The sequence below is a fragment of the Cydia strobilella genome, chromosome 3, assembly GCF_947568885.1.
Source record: "Cydia strobilella chromosome 3, ilCydStro3.1, whole genome shotgun sequence".
NCBI classification, from domain to species: domain Eukaryota; kingdom Metazoa; phylum Arthropoda; class Insecta; order Lepidoptera; family Tortricidae; genus Cydia; species Cydia strobilella.
In genome coordinates this window covers 23,449,244-23,470,106 of record NC_086043.1, presented here as the reverse complement: position 1 = coordinate 23,470,106, position 20,863 = coordinate 23,449,244, and the positions used below count along the sequence as shown (strand labels likewise).

At 39.0% G+C, this 20,863-nt stretch overlaps 2 protein-coding genes across 2 annotated transcripts; one reads left to right on the top strand and one right to left on the bottom strand.

Moving 5' to 3' along the window:
* Positions 1-5,881, top strand: LOC134756147 (cAMP-regulated phosphoprotein 19). Its single transcript, XM_063692977.1, has 4 exons — positions 1-157; positions 532-579; positions 2,223-2,342; positions 2,652-5,881. Exons 2-4 carry the CDS (start codon positions 541-543, stop codon positions 2,841-2,843), a joined length of 351 nt encoding a protein of 116 aa, XP_063549047.1. The 5' UTR covers positions 1-157; positions 532-540; the 3' UTR covers positions 2,844-5,881.
* A 5-nt stretch (positions 5,882-5,886) lies between these two features.
* LOC134756150 (tubulin gamma-1 chain) lies at positions 5,887-20,753 on the bottom strand. Its single transcript, XM_063692980.1, has 10 exons — positions 20,605-20,753; positions 20,253-20,455; positions 18,875-19,021; positions 16,649-16,785; positions 14,843-15,037; positions 13,175-13,295; positions 11,957-12,088; positions 11,366-11,548; positions 10,826-11,012; positions 5,887-8,767 (listed from the first exon to the last, which is right to left on the bottom strand). Exons 1-10 carry the CDS (start codon positions 20,651-20,653, stop codon positions 8,751-8,753), a joined length of 1,371 nt encoding a protein of 456 aa, XP_063549050.1. The 5' UTR covers positions 20,654-20,753; the 3' UTR covers positions 5,887-8,750.
* Between the last annotated feature and the right edge of the window lie 110 nt (positions 20,754-20,863).

Genomic DNA, 20,863 nt, shown 5'->3' with positions numbered 1-20,863 from the left:
CCATTTTTGATTTGAGGAAAAATCAGCAAGGGTTGTTGACGATTTTTAGTTGATAGCTCTCATTTCGTTGTATTATTTTCAATTATTAATATTTAGCGACTGATAATCGAGCAATTGCTGGTTAATTCCGTGAAGAAGAAAAGAAAGCAATCTCAAGGTAAACAACTTTGGCCACATCCTTTTGGCGACAAGTTCTCAATAACAAACCATGTGAATGAGATTCTAATTTTTATTTCAACTTATTTACTGAATTGATCGTGAAATTTTAGGTTTTCGTATAATTTATGCTGTAATATCAATATTTAAGTAAATTTTGTTGACTACTCATTTGTGTGGGTAGATCGTTAAGACGCACATTAAGGACATTTTCAAACTATACGGATTAATCGTGCCTCGTATTATCTACTGTGAACGGATGAAGGGCTTTTTTATTGTACCTACTGATTCCTTCTTATTTATTTATCTCCAGTTGACATGGAAATAAGTAATTTAAATTTGATTTAGTTGATTTGATTTTTGTCTTTGTTCCAGATTTTCACAATGGGTGACTCCCAGGATCAGAACGAACCGCCGAAAAACGTAAGTCTACTTCAACCGCAAACTTTTACCTGTCCAAAACTATACTTAATAGTAATTGGTCCTCTATGACCTTCATAATTTATTACAACATCATCTAGCTGCAACTGGTTTAAAATATATGTCATTGCAATACCTGAACTAGTTGTGTGTGTGAACACATTACTTCAGAGTTTTAAGGAGTCATTACTTTTAGAGAGTAGAGAGTCATTTTTACGGAAGGCACTACACTTTCTTACATGGGATAAGTGTTTAGTATAGGGATTGGACCGTGAGCCAGGCGCAAATTTCGTCAGTCATCGCCTCCAGGACGAAAACTTGTATAGCGGTTAACGGCTATGTATGATGAACCCTCTTGAACGTCAGCTGCCGCTCCATTGGTGGGTTGAGGAATGGCAGCTACCGAAACGCGTAACACGGTCTTTGGTTAAATTTAATTAAAATTAGTATGTTTGCTTGCATGCTGAATACAGGGATTATTAAATTTATAATAATTTAAGACCTTATGTTACTGTATTCTGACAAATAAAGGATTATGATTATGAAAAAGTAGAAGAATTAACCGTCACATCACTAGTTCTGTTCGGTTTTCATATTAATTCCGTAGTGGCTAATTGTTTTGAAAGTTCAATAAAGAAACTGATTTGACTAGCAGGCAACCCTATTTTGTAAGACTGTAAGATTCTTGAGTACCTATTTATGTGTATAGCTCATCATATGAGAATATCTTTCGACACTGACAGCAACAGCCAGGAGATAGACCGTAGAATCCACAACAGCTGGAGGAAGTACTGGAGTTTTAAAGAGCTTCTAAAAGGAAATTACAATCTAAAACATAAGAAAACAGTAATGGACACGTACATTTTACCATGCCTTACATACGGTTCTCAAACTTGGGTGCACACAAACAAGAACAAATTAAAGATAAGAACCTGCCAAAGAGCCATGGAAAGGAGCATTCTCAGTATAAAACTAAAGGACAAGGTTAACAGCAAGTACATACGATCCAAAACAAACATCATAGATGCCCTCGAGTTTGTGCTGAAACAGAAATGGAGATGGGCCGGCCACATAGGAAGATTGACAGATGACAGATGGACCAACAAAGTCACAAAGTGGATAGGACCCCATGGCAAAAGGAAGGCGGGAAAACCCATAACAAGGTGGTCCAAGGATATTATAGCCACAGCCGGAGAAAATTGGCTAATCAAGGCAAAAGACCGAGAAAGGTGGAAAGATATGGAGGAGGCCTATACCCAACAGGGGTAAAATAGTAAAAATGGAAAACAATAATATTAGAAAACTTTTTTTTTATCATGTAAAACTATTTAAGGAAAAATAAAGGCTTAAATAAATAAATATAGCTCATCATCATCAACTACCTTAACGTCCTTAACCTTTTGGACGCCAATGACCGATATATGCGCACCGTAGGTTCAACGCCAAAGACCGATTAATCGGTCATATACCACAGAGCAACATAGACCTACATGCATATTCAAGTTCAATTTCAGTTTAGAGACTTTGGTGACATGGCATCTGGATTACTGCTTTTGTGTTTGACATGGCGTCGAAAAGGTTAACCGAGATTAAATTTTAAATAATAATTGTGAAATGTATTCTACAATAAACATATTTGTTTGCAGCCAAAAGAGTTGGAAAAACTAGAAGAAGCCAAGCTGAAGGCAAAGTTCCCAAATGCCATGTTGGGACGTGGTGGACCGGGGGGACACTCGGCATTCTTGCAGAAGAGGCTTGCTAAAGGAGTAAGTATGAGCCATACATATTGTTAAGAAGCCCTTAATCAGGCAGGATGGCAGAAATTATTCAAAATTTAACTCCACCATTGTTAAATAGTCTAAATTGTTGTGGTAAATACATATAAGCCCCTTAATAGTTTATACCTCGTTTTTAGGGTTCCGTACCCAAAGGGTAAAAACGGGACTCCATTACTAAGACTGCACTGTCCGTCGGTTTGTCACTAGGCTGTATTTCATGAACCGTGATAGTTGAAATTTTCACAGATGATGTATTTCCGTTGCCGCTATAATAATACATGCCTCACTCTCCCACAGCAAAAGTTCTTCGACTCTGGCGACTACCAGATGGCAAAGCAGCGGCCGGGGAACCTAACAGCGCCCTTCAAGACCCCAGCCGCGCCCGCCAAGCAGCCAACGGGCGACACCATCCCTACACCGGAAACTGTGCCCGTCCGCAAGACATCCATCATCCAGCCCAAGTTCCAGCAATCCAGCCAGACCTCCTAGCCCGCCGTTAAGTGACAGGATTTTGTCTGTTAACCTGGCCAGACTTTCGGGGATGTTTTGAGCATTTTCTTGTTTACAGAAATTTGATCTTCATTCTAGTTATCTAATTTGACAGGCTTGGAACTATCACAGAAAATAAATTTCTTAAGTGTTTCTTACAGCAATTTGTGGCTTGGACTTGATCTTAGTTACACCTTAATTTATTGAAAACCTGTAGGGATTTGAATGACTATTCTCACCTGCTGATTGCTAGTTAATTTTTACGTGACAAAAATTTAAAAAAGTCGCATTTTTGATTAAAAATTATACTGTTGAATTGACAAGTCTCAAGATTGACTTCTAAGCAACAGGCAGTTTCTTGGTATTCAGTGTTTCCAACCGGTTTTGAACATTCTGTTAGTCTGGATGGGTTCTAATAGTTAAGGAGAGTCTTTTCAAAAGGGCTTATTTCGCTATGACCACCATACAAAAATAAGCCCTTTTGAAAAGACGCTTCTCAGTTATCAAAAGTGTTTCTCAATACACATTTCTTTTAAATTCTAATAATAATCTTGTCCAACCAGAATTTAGAAACACTCTTGATAATACACAATAGAATGTTAACAATTTATATTTGCTTTTCTAGATGTAGAATAAATAAATGGTGACTGCACTATATTCAATGATAGCCAACCCTGCAAGCATAAGAGAGATTTTATCACGCTATTATTCCACTTTACTTTTTTCTATGGCGAAATGCGTTGAATTTTAGTATAAGCACCATTTTTTCCAGGGTCTGATTATCCAGGCTGGGACCGTGGGACCTAAGGCTGTCTTTGTGGTCCAACCTATATGTACTTGATCAGACCCCCCCTAATTTTGTGTTAGTGTGAAACATCACTTAAATTAAGAATGAAGGTTGCCAGAGCTGGAGTTCCAACATAACTATTGCTAATAACCAGGGATTGACTGAACTAGACATGTTTCTAGTTTACTTCTCTCGGGTAAATGTTAGAGCCAGCGCTTAAATGTGATAATTCATAAATAAACTTGAGAAATTAAGCATTTGCCAGTACAAAACATCGTCTGGATTTACTCGGTTTGATTTCAAATTAATGGTATTTGTAGCATGTCATTCTAAAATGTTGTCCAAACTTGCGGCTTCCCCTGCTCCTGAATACTTTAAAGATTACTATTAGAACAAATTAAAGTGTTTTTGTAAATATTTTAATTTGTGTTATTTCAAGTAGGAACTTATATAAATTATAAACCAAAATAAATGTCATGTACTAAGAAAAAGTGAGCAAGACCTCCAGGACCCAGGGCTGGAATCGAACCAGCGTCCTCTGCTATCGCGGCAGGTGCCTCGGCCCCTCGGCCTCGGCTCGTGATCTGCTCGTTCCCGGCGGCATAGCGAATTTTTCCAAGTATATACAATTTTTTTGCCGCGACAGCAGAGGACGCTGGTTCGATTCCAGTCCTGGCTCCGGAGGCCTTGGTCGCTTTTTCTTAATAGTATATGACATTTATTTCGGAATTATAAAGTTATTTAGAGGGTTGAATTTGAGAGCAATTAAAACATGTTAGCTCTAGTCGAGGGAATACCCAGCTTTGGAGGGGCACCACTTTCACTAAGCACTGATTGTTGATGTATTAAGTTAATAGTTAATACTATTAACATGTGATTAATGTTCGGTCGTAATTAGGGATGTATGTTGAAATTTTAATCTTATAAGATCAAGCGTTATATTTTTATGTATAAAATTTAGGCATAGTCTTTGGGATTTGTGTACATTGTCATAAGTGTTTCCATTCAATCTGTCACTTACATAGGCATCATCGGTCTCCATAAATTGCAATTAAATACAGCATGTTTTCATAATGTTTATAATAAGTTCTTAGTACAGCTAACACTAATTTTGCAACGCAAACTATGGCTGAACGTTTTAAAAACATCCTGAAACGTGGCCCGGTTTTTATCTGGTTGTCGTTTATTTTTCCTCAGATTTCGATAAAATTTGGTGGATAGATTAATGAAATCCCTGACACTTTATGTACTATTACTATTATTATTTGTAATTCCTTAAAAAAAATTTTAGACACTGATTTCGTATTTATTCCGCCCAGAATGAGCTATTCAAACTGACCAAATTTTATCAACATCTGACAAAAAAACGACAACAAAATAAAAATCAGCACACAACTGTATGCAATGAAAAACAGATAATTACAAATTTGTAATTATCTGTTTTAACACTTGTTTTTAATTGTTATTCTTAAGGGAATCCACGTCATCTAAGTATTTGGCATCTGCATGTTATATAAACACGTGAATGTACATACATAGCCATAGCGTAGCTCGGCCTTGCTGTCATGTAATGATAACTGTACGTTAGACCATTCAATAATGTCCACATATCAACTGATATGATATGGTTAGGCTGCCTTTCCTCTGAGGTGGTGAAAGGAGACGCACAAGAATCAACAAATAGCGGTTGTAATCCAGCATAGCGGAGAAGATTTTGACATTGGTTGATTCTCCTGTTTATTCTCATCTCCGCCTCAGTGGAAAGGCAGCCTTAGTACATAATGCCATGTGTATGAATGTGATATGGAGTAGTATGATCTGTTCAATAGTTTAGGGTTCGAGTAGACAAATTTAAAATGGGCCCCTAAATTAAATTTCTTATTTTTCACTGGAGTAAACTATGATTTTAATAACAATCTGCCCAAAGGCACAATCCAACTGTCTTTTTAGTACAAATCAGACGGATTGGATAGTAAATTCTATAACTAAATTTAGTATCTGCGATATCAACTGGCTATCAATCGTTTGTGCTAAGAAAATGATAGAATATAAATTAACTAATTGAGGCTTGATCTAATTATTTATGAATGAGGATTTTTTATATATATCAAATGTGAGTTTACTGCAGTGAATTTAAAATTTGTATTTAGGGGAATTTGTGAAAGAGAGAATGTTGTGATCGCCATTAAATTGGAAGCATATTAGACCCATTCATTTGCATTTCATAGTCTGTATATTGGTAGTAAAAATACTGTGCTCTTTTATAATTTATGGCGCAGATATACAATTGATTTTATATTATAACGTACAAAATATTTGCTACAGCTATTTTAATCATGTTTTATTTAAATAACGATATGATTTAGCAACAATGCATCGATGTTACTAGAAGTTGAACAGAAAAATCCGCAGTGGACAGTTGAATTTGTCTTAGCTTTCATTTTTTTGGTGTTCTAAGAGCGCATTTGCACTAGATGATATGGTTGATAGTCGACCCAGTGGAAACGCAGCCTAAACACGGAGAAAGTATTTCTGAAATATAGAAAACTATCCAATTAAACTGCGCTGTTCTTTTTCAAAAAATATTTTGCCGTAAGGCGACTTTACCAATGTGGCGGAGATGAGAGGAGGCGTGCGGGAATAAACTAATAGCATTGATTCTTTTCTGAGCTCCGATTACAACCAATCTATTATAGTCTCATCTCCACCTCAGTGGAACGGCAGCCTAAAGCAGACCCAGAGCCTGAGTCAATGACATATACGCTAACGTTTACGTAATTTACTTTCTTATACATCTCGCTCGCACTTATATGCGAGTACGAGCGAGATGCATAGAAAGTAAGCTGCGTTCTCCATAGCGTATGTCAGTGCCAAACAGGTGTCCGTTTGTCCAGTTGTTTGTCCGAGTGTCCGTTTCACACTGGTACAGTCGGAAAGGGACGGAAAGCGTTGATATTTGCAATGCTTTTAGGCGTACACACTTCGTGTGTGCACGATACATATAAAGTGTTAAGGTTAGCCATTATAAAATAAATTCTTGGTAAAAAAGCAACCTTTTTTATTTATACATACACTAACCTAGCTACAAAACTTCCGTGAGACACAGACATATTAAACATATTAATAACGGACGGACGGGTCAACGCAAGCTCCTGATGACGCTTCTCGGTACAGAGTGAAACATGTCGAGCGTTTTTCGACTTAAAATACGTGAGTGACCCGTTATTAATATGTTTAATATAACCTAGTCGTTAAACAAAACAATTTGTTTTAGCGTAACGGGTTTAATCCATTAAACAACACTTAACTAGAGTAGAGAATGAGAATTTACATATACAGTTATAGCGACACGAATCTTGAACGTACATTAATACATACACTACTATAACCAGAGCCCGCAATATTCGCAGCAAAACAAAGACTGTCGCAATCTTGCTAGAGTTACAAACTATTTTTATTTATCGATATCGATAGTTGGGTAATGGAGGAAAAAAATGGTCCGCCAATTTAAAAAAAAAATGTTGTGCTGCTGTGTGTACTGACGTAGATTTCGAAGAAGAAATTGCGTCTGTTTCTATATAATTTTATAGAAATCTTACGTAAATTTACGTGTTAAATATATTTTTTAATACAGTTGCTCAAAAAGTGCTACTTTTCGTGGCTGTTTAGCGCGCGGAAAGTTGGTTTTCGCGAACTAGTGCTTTTTAATTTTCCAATTTTTTTTAATTTTTACTTGTTCCAATTCATGACTACCTACTGATGAGTGTTAATATTAGTTTCCTTTAAACGTCGTAATCAACATAAAAACCTACTGTTAATGTAAGAATACGAAAAATATGCATATTTCATATTTTATTACTTACCTCTTCATCATTACAAGTATTATAACACGTTTATTTTTTAATGTTGTAAAACCGTTCTTAATAAGTTGTCTGAATGGAATGGAACGCCTAGCAAAGAAGAGGCGTATTTTCTTACTGCAAGAATGTTTTAAGTTTCCAAAGGCAACATTCGATATTGTTTTTATAAATATACGATACACAAATAATTGTAAATAATGATATTTAGGTAATAATAGTACAATGTTTTAATATTTACAATTGTTTCTGTCTTATAGAACATGCATTTGAAAAAAAAACTTTCATTGAAGTGGGTTCAATAAAAATCTATTCTAGTCGAATAAAAGCTAGAAAAACACCTCTTCATAATGTCAATGTCAATGATGTCACAAGATTAATAATATAAAAGTTTCGAATTCCATTCCTTACTTGTTGCTTTTCTTATTTTTTTGGAACTGTATTAAAAAACGGTATATCTCGGTACTCTTAAGTAATGACATACTTTCCGCACTAGCATCGAAATGTACTATTTTCATTGGTGGACCATCTTTTTCTTCCATTACCCAACTATATCGATATCGATAAAAAAATGTTTCTAACTCTAGCAAGATTGCGAGTCTTTTGTTTTGCAGCGAAAATTCCGGGCTCTGACTATTAACTATTATATTTGGACATGGTCCGCCTTGAACCTGTGAACAACATGATGACGTAGGCTTGTGTCAGTCACGTGGTTCGCGAGTCTCGGAAGAGAGTACCTTGATATGACTATACCATGATATTTGGATAAATTAAGAAAATTCTAAAAGATTTACATAATCAGATCTGGTCATTATATGGCACATATAATACTATGCACAAGAAAACGTAGAACGGTAGATGGCAGCACTTGCTTTGGTGTGAAGTGTCAATCAATGTACATGTCTGTTTCCGATTCAGGCCACAAGATGGCAGACCCTCCAACTCGCACGACCCCTATACGGTCAACAGGAAATAAAAACAAGGTTTATCTAGTGAGGCTAGGAGCTCACTTGTAAAAAAATCTCAAACGAGTACACTGGGGTTACTGTACATACATACTAGATCTTACATTTCGCGAATACGAGTACGTTATTCTCAAAATCCGGTCGCTACTAACAATTGGCATTTAATCACAGTGTCTTTAATTATTCGAGTTAATGAGATAAATGCATGGCACTGGTTAGATCATTAACGATTTGTGACGCGCCGCAGAATACTTTCATTTGCACCTTTGGAAACTTCGCGCTTCTGCAGATCTTTGTATTATAGCTGACCGCTCTCTGTGAACAAAAGGAACAGTTAATAAATAAGTTTTTGGCAAAAATTTCATTTTTGGTACAAACTTTTATCGCTGACTGTACTTTTCTTTCCACAGGCAACTAATATTCATCGAAACAATTCTAAAAACTCCAAACACAATTTGGTTGCGTTGTTTTATCACAGAGTTCCTATGACCACCTCCTGTCTCCATCATCAGATCAGATCAGCTCGATGGTACCATAATATTGCATTGTCACCCGACTTGCATATGTATGCAAATTTTCAGCTTCATCGGGCAGTGGGTCAAATTTAACTTGCAAAATTTGACCCTTACAAACATGAAATAAAACTATGAAAACGGATTATATCGCGTATATTGAATTTATAATACATCCCGACGTTTCGAACTCTTTACAGCGTTCGTGGTCAACGGGTGACTGAGGAAAAATTACAAAATGCAAAAATACCCACATACTAAAATAATGAACAATCATAGACTACAAACTTTAAGGCTGGTTGTACATGCAAAATCGGTTCATAAGGCTAGTTATACACTATAATTATTTTTCAAGTAAAGATATATATATATACGCGATAAAAATAAACTATGCCGGCTCCAACCCTACACCACGGACCCGAGAAGATTTAATTCCCTCCTAAATTGTAGGAGGGTATCCCAATATGGGACCGGCAACAAACTCGGCGGGACACATCTTTTCAAAACATCAGAATGTCCAGCATCATCCAACACTACGGTCTCACAGTCTATGTCTCGCTTGCTCCTTTATCAGGTGGACTACAGGATCCCAAGCTGGTGGTAGAGAAAAGCCATCTTCCCTATTAAAGTTTGGATATTTCTTAATCTCAATGGCCTCGCGCAGCATTCTGGGTATGTAACGCTTCTCCTTGGCAAGAACCAGAGGCTTATCAAACTTGATTGAGTGATTGGCTTTATCCATGACATGCTCACAGACAGCAGACCTGGGTATTTTTGCATTTTGTAATTTTTCCTCAGTCACCCGTTGACCACGAACGCTGTAAAGAGTTCGAAACGTCGGGATGTATTATAAATTCAATATACGCGATATAATCCGTTTTCATAGTTTTATTTCATGAGTAACTATCGCGGTAACCGAAGACCTTACAAACATGTTACATACATAGGTACATTGCAACTTAATAAAAAGCTTGTAAAAAAAACCCGATCAAGTAAGAGTTACAATACTACCCTCACAGATTTCCATCTTCAGCACTTAGATGGTTGGCAGTCCTCAACAACTGTGCGTTTCTCCAGAAACTTCCTGCCTCGCACAGCTAAACTGTGGAATCAACTGTCGCCCGCGGTATTTCCGGACTGACACGATCTTCAAACCCCTCTGGTGTTGCGGGCAGGGACCGGACAACCCTTTCCGCGATAAAACCCTTTCAATGGGCAACACTTAAACACGGCTAACACATTGAAAGACTTTCCCTTTTGAACTGCAAGCCCATTCATACCCTTACCTTTGACTAACCCTTACCTAAAAGCTAACCAAAAATAAGGCTAGCCCTTAATAAGGGTTACCCTTATCTTTAAGCGCTTTTTATAAAGGTTTCCCTTTGCGTGAAAGAGACAGGATTAGTATATATCTACGGTAGTGTATGAAAAGGAAAGAAAATACGTGCCTAGTCAAAGAACGCCGCCGTCGCCGCCGACGATCGCTCGGATTCGAAGTAATGTGTGCTTTATGAACAAGGTAGACGACTTAAATGCCCTTTGGAAGCCCTTTATAAGCAATATGCAAGGTGTTGGTGAGCGGATGATAAGGGTTTTGTAAGGGTATTTGGGCTACCGATTACTCAAATGTGGTAGCTTTATATAAGGGTTTTTAAAACCAAAACAAAGGGTTTCGTCTGGCAAAGGGTATGGTGAGTTAAGCCTTATGCAATACCCTTATAAAACCCCGATAAGGGATAGCGGGCCGGTCCCTGGTTGCGGGTGCCCATAAGCGACGGTAATGCCTTACCATCAGGCGATTCGCCTGCTTGTTTGCCTTCTATATCATAAAAAAAAAAACTGAAAAAGATTGAATACTGACCAGGCGTCCAGTGCACATAGTCGGGCGTGGCGGCCGCATGGTACTCTCGCACCAGCGAGTCCACCACCGAGCGGGACACGTCGAACTCGTCCAGCGAGTCGTGGAACATGGGCTCCTTGCGGAACACGTCGATGAAGGCCTCGCGCTTGCGGAGCTTGTCGTATTGCTGGAGGCAACGGTCGAACAGCTGGGGACATATTAAAACAGTTCAATGTCTAACAAACGTACTGAAAAAAATCCTGGTCACGGCACCAATTGTAACGACCCCACCTTACACTTATTCTGTATTTGAATATTTGTTTACATTAAGGTTTTGGTCATCCGACGATCTTACTGATTCTACAATAAATGCGGTTCAGTTCAGTCTATCAGCAGTATAAACTGCTAAAACTTTGTTGTTAAGAAAATAAGAGTGTATACTCTGACCTTAGCGTGGTCCGACGTAATTTTGGATGCTAGTTCTGCTGCTGAATGTACAATTCAGTAGATATTACAACTAACGAGTTGAAAATAGTGTTTATTAAATAAATAGCATCTTACCGAACTGATGTTCGTGTGGTTGGCCAGCAGCAGCCCGGACACCTTGTGCGAGGACGTGACGTGCGGCGAGCGCCGCGACAGCGCGACTTGTATGGACGCGGGGCCCCACGGGATGAAGTTCGCCAGTTTACGCTCGCGGATGCGCTGGAGGGACTTGTGCACTTGTGATGGGTCTACTTCGCCCTGAAACAAAATATGTCATTTCGTTGGCGTTCAGATTATCTGATTACACGTTGGTTTTCGGCCGAATTCGAAAACAAACTGCGCGTCACTGTACGTCAGAAAAGTTTGATTCTGTCGTCTCGCTAGAGCTTAATTTTATAAAATCGACATGTAAATTCATATATGATGATTTATAATATTTGCTTGGTGCTACGAATTTCTAATATATTTTGTCAAATATATAATTTTTTTATTCAGGCAGAATAAAAATGTATATGTTTGACAAAATTTTCACAGCCTATCTTTGCTTTAGCGTTACTTTTTTTCTAGATACATAAGAGACCTTTGTAGTAGGTCAGGTCGTTGTTCAATAGCAGATCATCTTTCAGTTGAAACGTTGAAATAACGATGAAGTTGTTGGTTTGGTACCTGTATGATGTTGAGGATGGAGATGTAACAGTGCTTGTTGGCGCGGTCCGGGCTGAGGGAAACCATCATGTTCTTGGGCTGGAGGAGCCGCTGCATCACGTCCAGCACCGTGGTTTTGCGGATCTTTGGCGCCTGCTCCAAAAACATATCGCCTTATTCGTAATTATCGCTCCAAAAACTTGTCATTTAACGTATAGCGAATAAAATAATTTAAATAAATTTTCGGTTACTGATAAAGTTAATGTGACGGCACAAAGTTTGTGACTCCCTCCCCCTTGTCACAAAATGTCACATATTCTTGATCCCCTCCCTCCCCCTGAACGTGTGATGTAATTAATGGATGACCCCTATCACACGATATGCGACGTTTTCAACTAAAACGTACTACATTGGCGGTTGTAGATAAGGTTGATTTCAAATTAAAGCTATATGGAAATAGCGCCATTGACAACCGACAATAAGTACCCTTTTGGTTGAGAATGGCACATATATTTTGTGAAACTTTTTTAATATTTTCTAATTTATCCCCTTAAAATGGCCGCCAAGTATAAAATTCTTACCTACGTTATTCGTAGTTTCGGAGCAAATTGGCTGTGACAGATAGACAAACAGACAGACAGACACAAGAGTGATCCATGACCGTTTTTTTTTTCCTTTTGAGGTATGGAACACAAAAAATGTCAAAATGACAGATAGGGGCAAAAGAAGCTGCATTTGTTTTCCTTTCTAGGGCTCCGTACCCAAAGGGTAAAAACGGGACCCTATTACTAAGACTTCACTGTCCGTCTGTCTGTCACCAGGCTGTATCTCATGAACCATGATAGCTAGACAGTTGAAATTTTGACAGACGATGTATTTCTGTTAGCTAAAAAAACCGGCCAAGTGCGAGTCGGACTCGCGCACCGAGGGTTCCGTACTTTTTAGTATTTGTTGTTATAGCGGCAATCGCGGTTCATGAGATACAGCCTGGTGACAGACAGACGGACGGACAGACGGACAGCGGAGTCTTAGTAATAGGGTCCCGTATTTACCCTTTGGGTACGGAACCCTAAAAACAGAATGAAATAAATATTTAAGTGGGGCTCCCATACAACAAACGCGTTTTTTTTTTGACGTTTTTTCCGTAATGGTACGTGCGCCTCGCACTTGGCCGGTTTTTGTATACTTCTCTGTTGACCCAGCGACGCAAAAGGTATGGTAATGTTCGTATATACTTACTACATGTACCAAATGGTCAGCGGTGAGCGGTGTGTACCCGGTCATCAGGAAATGGAGCCTCGGGGTGGGAATGAGAGGTGCCACAAGACTGATCAGATCGTTGTTCATGTACGAGGGATACCTGAGAACAGATAATATAATCTTAGGGCCGGATACATTAATTTTCTCAAAAATGGACGGCAAAGTCGACGTTGCCGGTTAAAAATTAGGTCGCGAAGTGCGTAGTTTATGATCAGTCAAAAAATTAAAAAGTTAAAAACATTGCAGTCTCGATTTCGGGACTGCAATGTTGCATACAAATTTCATTATTTGTCGAGTTCCAAACTTTTTTAAAGTTGAAGTGGACATATCAAATGAAGGCATAGGTCCATTAAACAGCCAAACAGAAGATCAGTACTTATTATTATAATGTTGGTACTGCGACTATTTAGCTGTCTCAAATAGGTTGGCGTATTTTCGGCAGAAAAATACACTTCGTTTTTCAATTTAAAAAAAAATAAAAAGGCGGCAAAGCAAATCTTCTGTGAAAATATATACGTAAGAACGTTGCTTCTGTAAAATATTTCTATTATATTTGTATTTATTGCGCCATTTTTGTGAAAAGCACTATATAGGACTCGGCTGGAAGGCTACTTGCTGGCTTCGGATTCAATTAAACGGACTCCCAAGGTCGTCCGTTTAAAACGAATCCTCAGCCAGCAAGTAGCTACTTCCGAGCCTCGACAATAATGTACTATTATTGTGAATTGTTATGTTAGGTATTAACATAAATCATACCATATTTTATCCTCAAATGTATCAACAGCTCAATATAGCTCTCAACTCAGTTAGACCTTAATTTATCGCAATGGGGCGACCATGGCGATTGACCTGAGCATGGCGGTGCTGGCCGACATGATGGTAGACACCAGTGTGTTGATCTGTGTGAAGGAGGGGTTGGGGATGTGCAGGCGGTCGCTGGCGATTCTGTTGGGCGCGGTGTCTCTCTGTTGAGGTGTGTTACCTGAGCGTGGCGGTGCTGGCCGACATGATGGTAGACACCAGTGTGTTGATCTGTGTGAAGGAGGGGTTGGGGATGTGCAGGCGGTCGCTGGCGATTCTGTTGGGCGCGGTGTCTCTCTGTTGAGGTGTGTTACCTGAGCGTGGCGGTGCTGGCCGACATGATGGTAGACACCAGTGTGTTGATCTGTGTGAAGGAGGGGTTGGGGATGTGCAGGCGGTCGCTGGCGATTCTGTTGAGCGCGGTGACTCTCTGTTGAGGTGTGTTACCTGAGCGTGGCGGTGCTGGCCGACATGATGGTAGACACCAGTGTGTTGATCTGTGTGAAGGAGGGGTTGGGGATGTGCAGGCGGTCGCTGGCGATTCTGTTGAGCGCGGTGTCTCTCTGTTGAGGTGTGTTACCTGAGCGTGGCGGTGCTGGCCGACATGATGGTAGACACCAGTGTGTTGATCTGTGTGAAGGAGGGGTTGGGGATGTGCAGGCGGTCGCTGGCGATTCTGTTGAGCGCGGTGACTCTCTGTTGAGGTGTGTTACCTGAGCGTGGCGGTGCTGGCCGACATGATGGTAGACACCAGTGTGTTGATCTGTGTGAAGGAGGGGTTGGGGATGTGCAGGCGGTCGCTGGCGATTCTGTTGAGCGCGGTGTCTCTCTGTTGAGGTGTGTTACCTGAGCGTGGCGGTGCTGGCCGACATGATGGTAGACACCAGTGTGTTGATCTGTGTGAAGGAGGGGTTGGGGATGTGCAGGCGGTCGCTAGCGATTCTGTTGAGCGCGGTGTTGTCGAGCACCATAACGCAGTCTGCGCTTTCTGTGAGACGCTTTAGGGTGAGGAGGGAGTTGTACGGCTGTACTACGACGTCACTGTGAAACAATAATCATAGACGAATTATTGGACTATTGAGTATTTCTGAATTGCGTGATCGGCGAATACGTGACGACAAGGCATAGCGTGGGTAATGGGTGTCGCCAAGGGGTGGGGGCAGAACAAAATTTCTATCAACAGCTGGCGATGCCCTTGGCGTGGGTAAAATGGGATCTTTCATGAGACATTGTATTTCAATTTCAATGCCTTTTTTTATCGAACATACAGTTAATAATATTTAATACAATATTTATTTATTTATGTGTTTGGAACAACCGTCGGCTCGACGTGTCCTTTTGACACAAAGGCCTCCTCCATTGCCTTCCATGCCTCTCTGTCTCTGGCTAGTCGTGTCCATAGTGGACCAGCAGTTTTCTTTGGTTTCCAGTTTTTATATTGTCTGCCTCTTTTTCTTTTTGTGTTGTAGCGTGGGGCTCACTCAGTCAGTATGTTTGACCACTTCTGCTTTTCCCTGAGCATGTGGCCCGCCCACTTCCATTTTAGAGTTTTTTATTTTAGAGCAACATCTTCTAATTTTGTATTACATTGTAGTTAACAGCTGTCAAATAACATTATTATTATTTGCCCATACCAGGGGGGTGTCACTGCGCAGTTTAGGTATATTTGGCCGGCGCACCGCCCAGGAAGGTGTATGGCAGTGGGCTGCCGCTCGGCTCGCAACGATAGTCGTGTCACGTGGCGCTCGCGCAAAATTGAAAATACGCAATGGCTTCGAAACCTAAATCGCGATCTAATCTGTATAAAAGATAATGTTCTGTTTACGGATGTCTGAATAAACGGAAGAACAAGGAAGCAGAAAAAACATATTTTTTAAATTCCGGACTATATTGACCGACATATTTTCAAAGGAATAAGTACTTCTGTGGCATACCTACTTCCGTGAGAATCAGACATACTATCTCCGGCTAAAAATTTTTTGTTTACAGAATCAACGTTTGTAATTCCTACATAAAATAATAAATCAGTAGGTATAGGTACAAAAACTTGTCAAGTGACAACCCCGTGCCGACACTCGCAGCTCGGTCATAAAACTGCGGCGTGCAAAGAAGATTCACGGTTCGTGCGCGGTTATAAGTTTCAATTTTGCTTGCAGGCGGCGAGTGTAGGTATAATTTTATACCTAAATCTGGTTTTTGTGAAGGAGTGAATTTTCTGTACGGTAGTACTATTAGTTATTCTGTGCCCATACGTAGGATGGCGGCTTCATTCGTACATTATTTTTGTTATGTGCTTATGTATTTGATGGTTTAACAAAGGCAGAAAGATCAACATTAGCCGTTTCCACACAGAGCGAGCATACGCGCGAGGCAATTTCCTCGCGCACAAAACGGCCAGTATAGATGTGTGCTCGCTCTGTGCTATTTACTAACACGAGACTAAATCACCTCTTTCACAACATAGTGGTGTCCTGTAGGCAGAGCACATGATCGGCGTATCTCGCCGCGAGATAGACTACCCGTCTTTTACTAACTGTATGAATTAAAGAGGGTCGGGTAGTCTATGTCGCGGCGAGATACTCTCGCGCCAATCATGTGCTAGCCCGGCTGGTGATTGATAGTCATTTTAATATCCTAAAAATCTTAACTAACCTGATTTCATCCAAATTAGGGAAGACACTGTATGTCTGCACCAGCTTCTTAGGGAACCGGTCCGAGAGGTGTTCCAGGATGTAGGAGCCCATGCCAGACCCTGTACCTCCGGCTATTGAGTGGCACACAACAAAACCCTGTAATACAATGAATATTGAAGTCATAAGTACTCACTACAGTAATAATTAGTAAAACTTACTTATTCATGCTACTTTGAGTCCTGCATGACTTTATACCTGTCTGTCTATTTTTATCCATCACAAGCGCAATAACAACAACCGTCTGAGAGGTCATCACTTAAAGCTAGAAAGGCATACAAATACAAATAATTTATTGAAAAAAGTATTGTACAGAGGTTCATCTTAAAGACTAAGAGTTGTTAGTAGAGGAAAGTGGTTTACGAATGCCTGAACTAGGAGTTCCTGTGTTTCAGGCAGCGAAGGACAAAATTAATCAATTTTTAATTATTCACTTAATTATAAATTAATAGTAGTACTTACACAATAGAAGTCTTATCGCCTTAACAAAATGGGTCTTAAGTATTAAATTTCAAAGTACACAATCATGTTACGACTATTAGTAGGTTCTCTGTATCATCGTACGTCATATTTTGAAGGGCGCGTCGTAGAGTATTCTTACAACAAGCATAGCTAAGTGGGTATAGGTCTAGTTTTACATTTAACCTGTTGTACAAAAATGGGCCCAAGAAGACAAAAAATCTAGATGAAAATACGTGTTTCCTTTGAACGGTTTGAATACCTATTATATCTTTGCGCCTTTTGTTTCTGTATTCAGGGTTGAAAGGAATTCTGGCGTGCTGCTTTAGTGTTGTGCTTAATATATATAATTGACGAACAGTTAGTACTTCCCATGATTTATAAAGGAGGTCAGTAGGGTATAAAAATGGGTATACAGTAGGTCTTACAGTAACCTTTACAAACACTTTCTGAGCAACCGAGTAGTGTGGGCTTGGAACAAACTTCCAGAAGACGTGGTATCAGCACAAAATGTAAACCAGTTTAAAAATAAATTAGAAAAAATTAATTAGACAAGCATAACACTATATCTATTATTACGCGTTCATAATAACTATATATCTTTAGGATTACTGGATACAGGCCATATCAGTTGCCATAACTGCCTGCCTGCTTATTAAATAATAAAATAATAATAACATGAGGTGACCTTAGCTCTAGCACAGAATAAATAATAGTACTAGGCACAGAAGTTTCACTCTCTAACAAAACGTGTCTATTACGACAGATATGACCGCAAGGTGGCGCAAGGCGTCCGTTCCTTAGCGGTGCGCGGCAATTACTATGGCTAAACACCAGTATTGGTGTGGGCCGCGTGGCGCCGCATGTACTTGTGGCGACGCGGCGAAATCGCGGAGTGAGCCACGCCTGGCTCTAGGCTAAGAGCACATGTAGTACTTATCTTCTCAAGAATGTGTTGATATGTGAATTATTGTGTGTTAATGATATTTAAATAAAAAAACTATTGTTTATAAAATATTACTTTAATAACCTTAAGTGCTTTCTAGCATAGGCTAGGCAAGCGAAGACAGAAGAGACTTTTCCTCGGTAACAGTTGATATTATCAGGTTTTCTGGCTTTTTTTATTAGTCAGGAAAGTCAAGAATAAGTGTTATCATTCTATGTTATAAACTTAAACCAAAACTTCCAGTTTCCAAGACAGGGATAGGGTATTTGACTACTAGTCAAATCAGTTTCTTTTTTCGAACTGTCAAAACGATTTTGCTACTATGGAATTTATATGAAAAAACTAGCATGTGACGTCACAATCTAATTACCTACTCTTTATAGTTTTATACGAGTTTTAAAATAGAAATTGTGTCTAAAAATAACTGCTGTCTACGTTTCTGTATTAATAGTCTGGTGCTTTATTTCATGCATGGTGTTGTGGCGACCACATACATGTGTGAAGCCACCTTTACAATAATAACCACGGCAACATTAAGCTGTCAAGTGTCAGAGAAAAGGAGATTTACTACACGTGTATTGATAGATGATAAAAAACTAATAATTATTGTATACATCAAGTCAATGTACAATGTAATTAATAAACCTTGTATTCAACACGACTCGGGCGTTCTTTAATGTTCCTGCCATCAACTCACCGCACTCCCACAGTGTAAAATAATTTATTTTAAATACAATCAAATACCCAATTGAACCAGCTTAATGTTTATAAGGCCATACATACCTCCAAATTGTCACTGCCATCAGCCTCCCTATTGATGATGTCAAACACTTCCTCATTCAATTTGTCTCCCTGTGCGTACCCTGAAGCCCAGTTGTTGCCTGCGCCTCCACCGTGTTTAGACAGGTATACATTTTCCGGGTTATATAACTGTAATAAATAGAATTGTCTTAGATACCTTAAAAATTAAAAACCGGCCAAGTGCGAGTCGGACTCGCGCACAAAGGGTTTTGTACCATTACGCAAAAAAATCACGTTTGTTGTATGGGAGCCCCACTTAAATATTTATTTTATTCTGTTTTTAGTATTTGTTGTTATAGCAGCAACAGAGATACATCATCTGTGAAAATTTCAACTGTAGCTATCACGGTTCATGAGATACAGCCTGGTGACAGATGGACAGACAGACAGCCAGACAGCGTAGTCTTAGTAATAGGGTCCCGTTTTTAACCTTTGGGTACGGAATCCTAAAAACTACAAATGGGAAACTAATTACAAAATGTATAATAAAATTAAGTGGTAGCTTGAGTAGTAAATATACCGTATGGCATTAAAATTCAACATTTCTATCTGGTTTCTTTTACTGTGCAATAAATTTAAAATAAGTAGATAAAAAACTTTTGCATATCTCATAAACATCCCCAAGGAATTTAGTATGTAATCTGGCCAGATATTGAGCAGCATTGGAAAACATTCAATTTCTCCAAAAACACTTTGGTGTCATGAATTGGTTGCCAAATTAAAGAGACCGAGTTACAAATTAAGATGTCATTGTCTGAGTCATAATGTGGACTCTATTTTAGTCACGAAATTTGGATCTCCCATCACTTCTAAATAATAACAAGTGTTACTTATAGCAATGAGGATATAATAAGATAGAGTGGTACTGTCATAGTAAATTTTGTAACCACTGTAAATTCACTGCCATCTATCGACATACTTTAAAACTAAAAATGAAGATTTATAAAAATACTTTAAAATGTATTTAAATATGGATAAATTATTTTTTTATTTGCATTAATTATTTTTATATGATTTTGACCCATGTTCTTTCACTGGTATGCGTTAAAATTATAAATAACAAACGAAACAGTCAACGAGATACTATACGAGAGTAGGCCAAAACTAGTGGTGCCATCTGATCGAGAATAAAATTTTCGTGATTTTCGTGGCACGTTTTTTCCTTAGACTGTATCTATCTATTACGGAGTTATATCTATCTTTGCTTATAGTAAGCATATGTACCATTTTCAACCAAAAGGGTACTTATTGTCGCTTGTCGGTAAGGCACTATTTCCATATATCTTTAATTAGAAATAAACCTTATCAACAAGCGACAATGTGGTACCTTTTGGTTGAAAACGTCACATATTCATCTCACCTTGGCATAAGGCGAGGTCATAATAGTGTGTATAACCCTAGGCTCCAAATCCAGAAGCACAGCTCTGGGTATGTAGTGGTCATCATCAGCCTGGTAGAAGAACACGTCCTTCCGGTCCAGGCCCGCCGTCGCGTACTCCTCCAGGATACCTTCCGGTGATATCCCGTGCTCTATACATAGCTGCTTCCAGAACTCAAAGCCAACTGGGGAAAAAAATAATGCTTTCTAAGTGACGGGAATAGAGGATACAATGATAACCAACTGAGAAATACCAATAAATTAAGCGGAAAACAAGAAAAACAAGGCCTAAATTTTAAATTAACCGAAGGAAATAGTTAGGGTGTAAACTCACTCTGGTTGCCACATTGGCCAAGCTGTAATGTTATCATTTCATTCGGCATGATGAATTTGTAGCTTATAATACTATTTGTTAGGATAAATTTAAAACGCTTTGATTTAAATAAAATCCAAACAACTCCGTTTACCACCCGAACCAACTGACATTTATTTGACTGATGTTATCACAGATTGGGTAAAATTTCAACCATATTTTAGCGTTTAAGTATGTGTAAAGAAATTGAATATAATTTTAAATTAATACTCATACCATT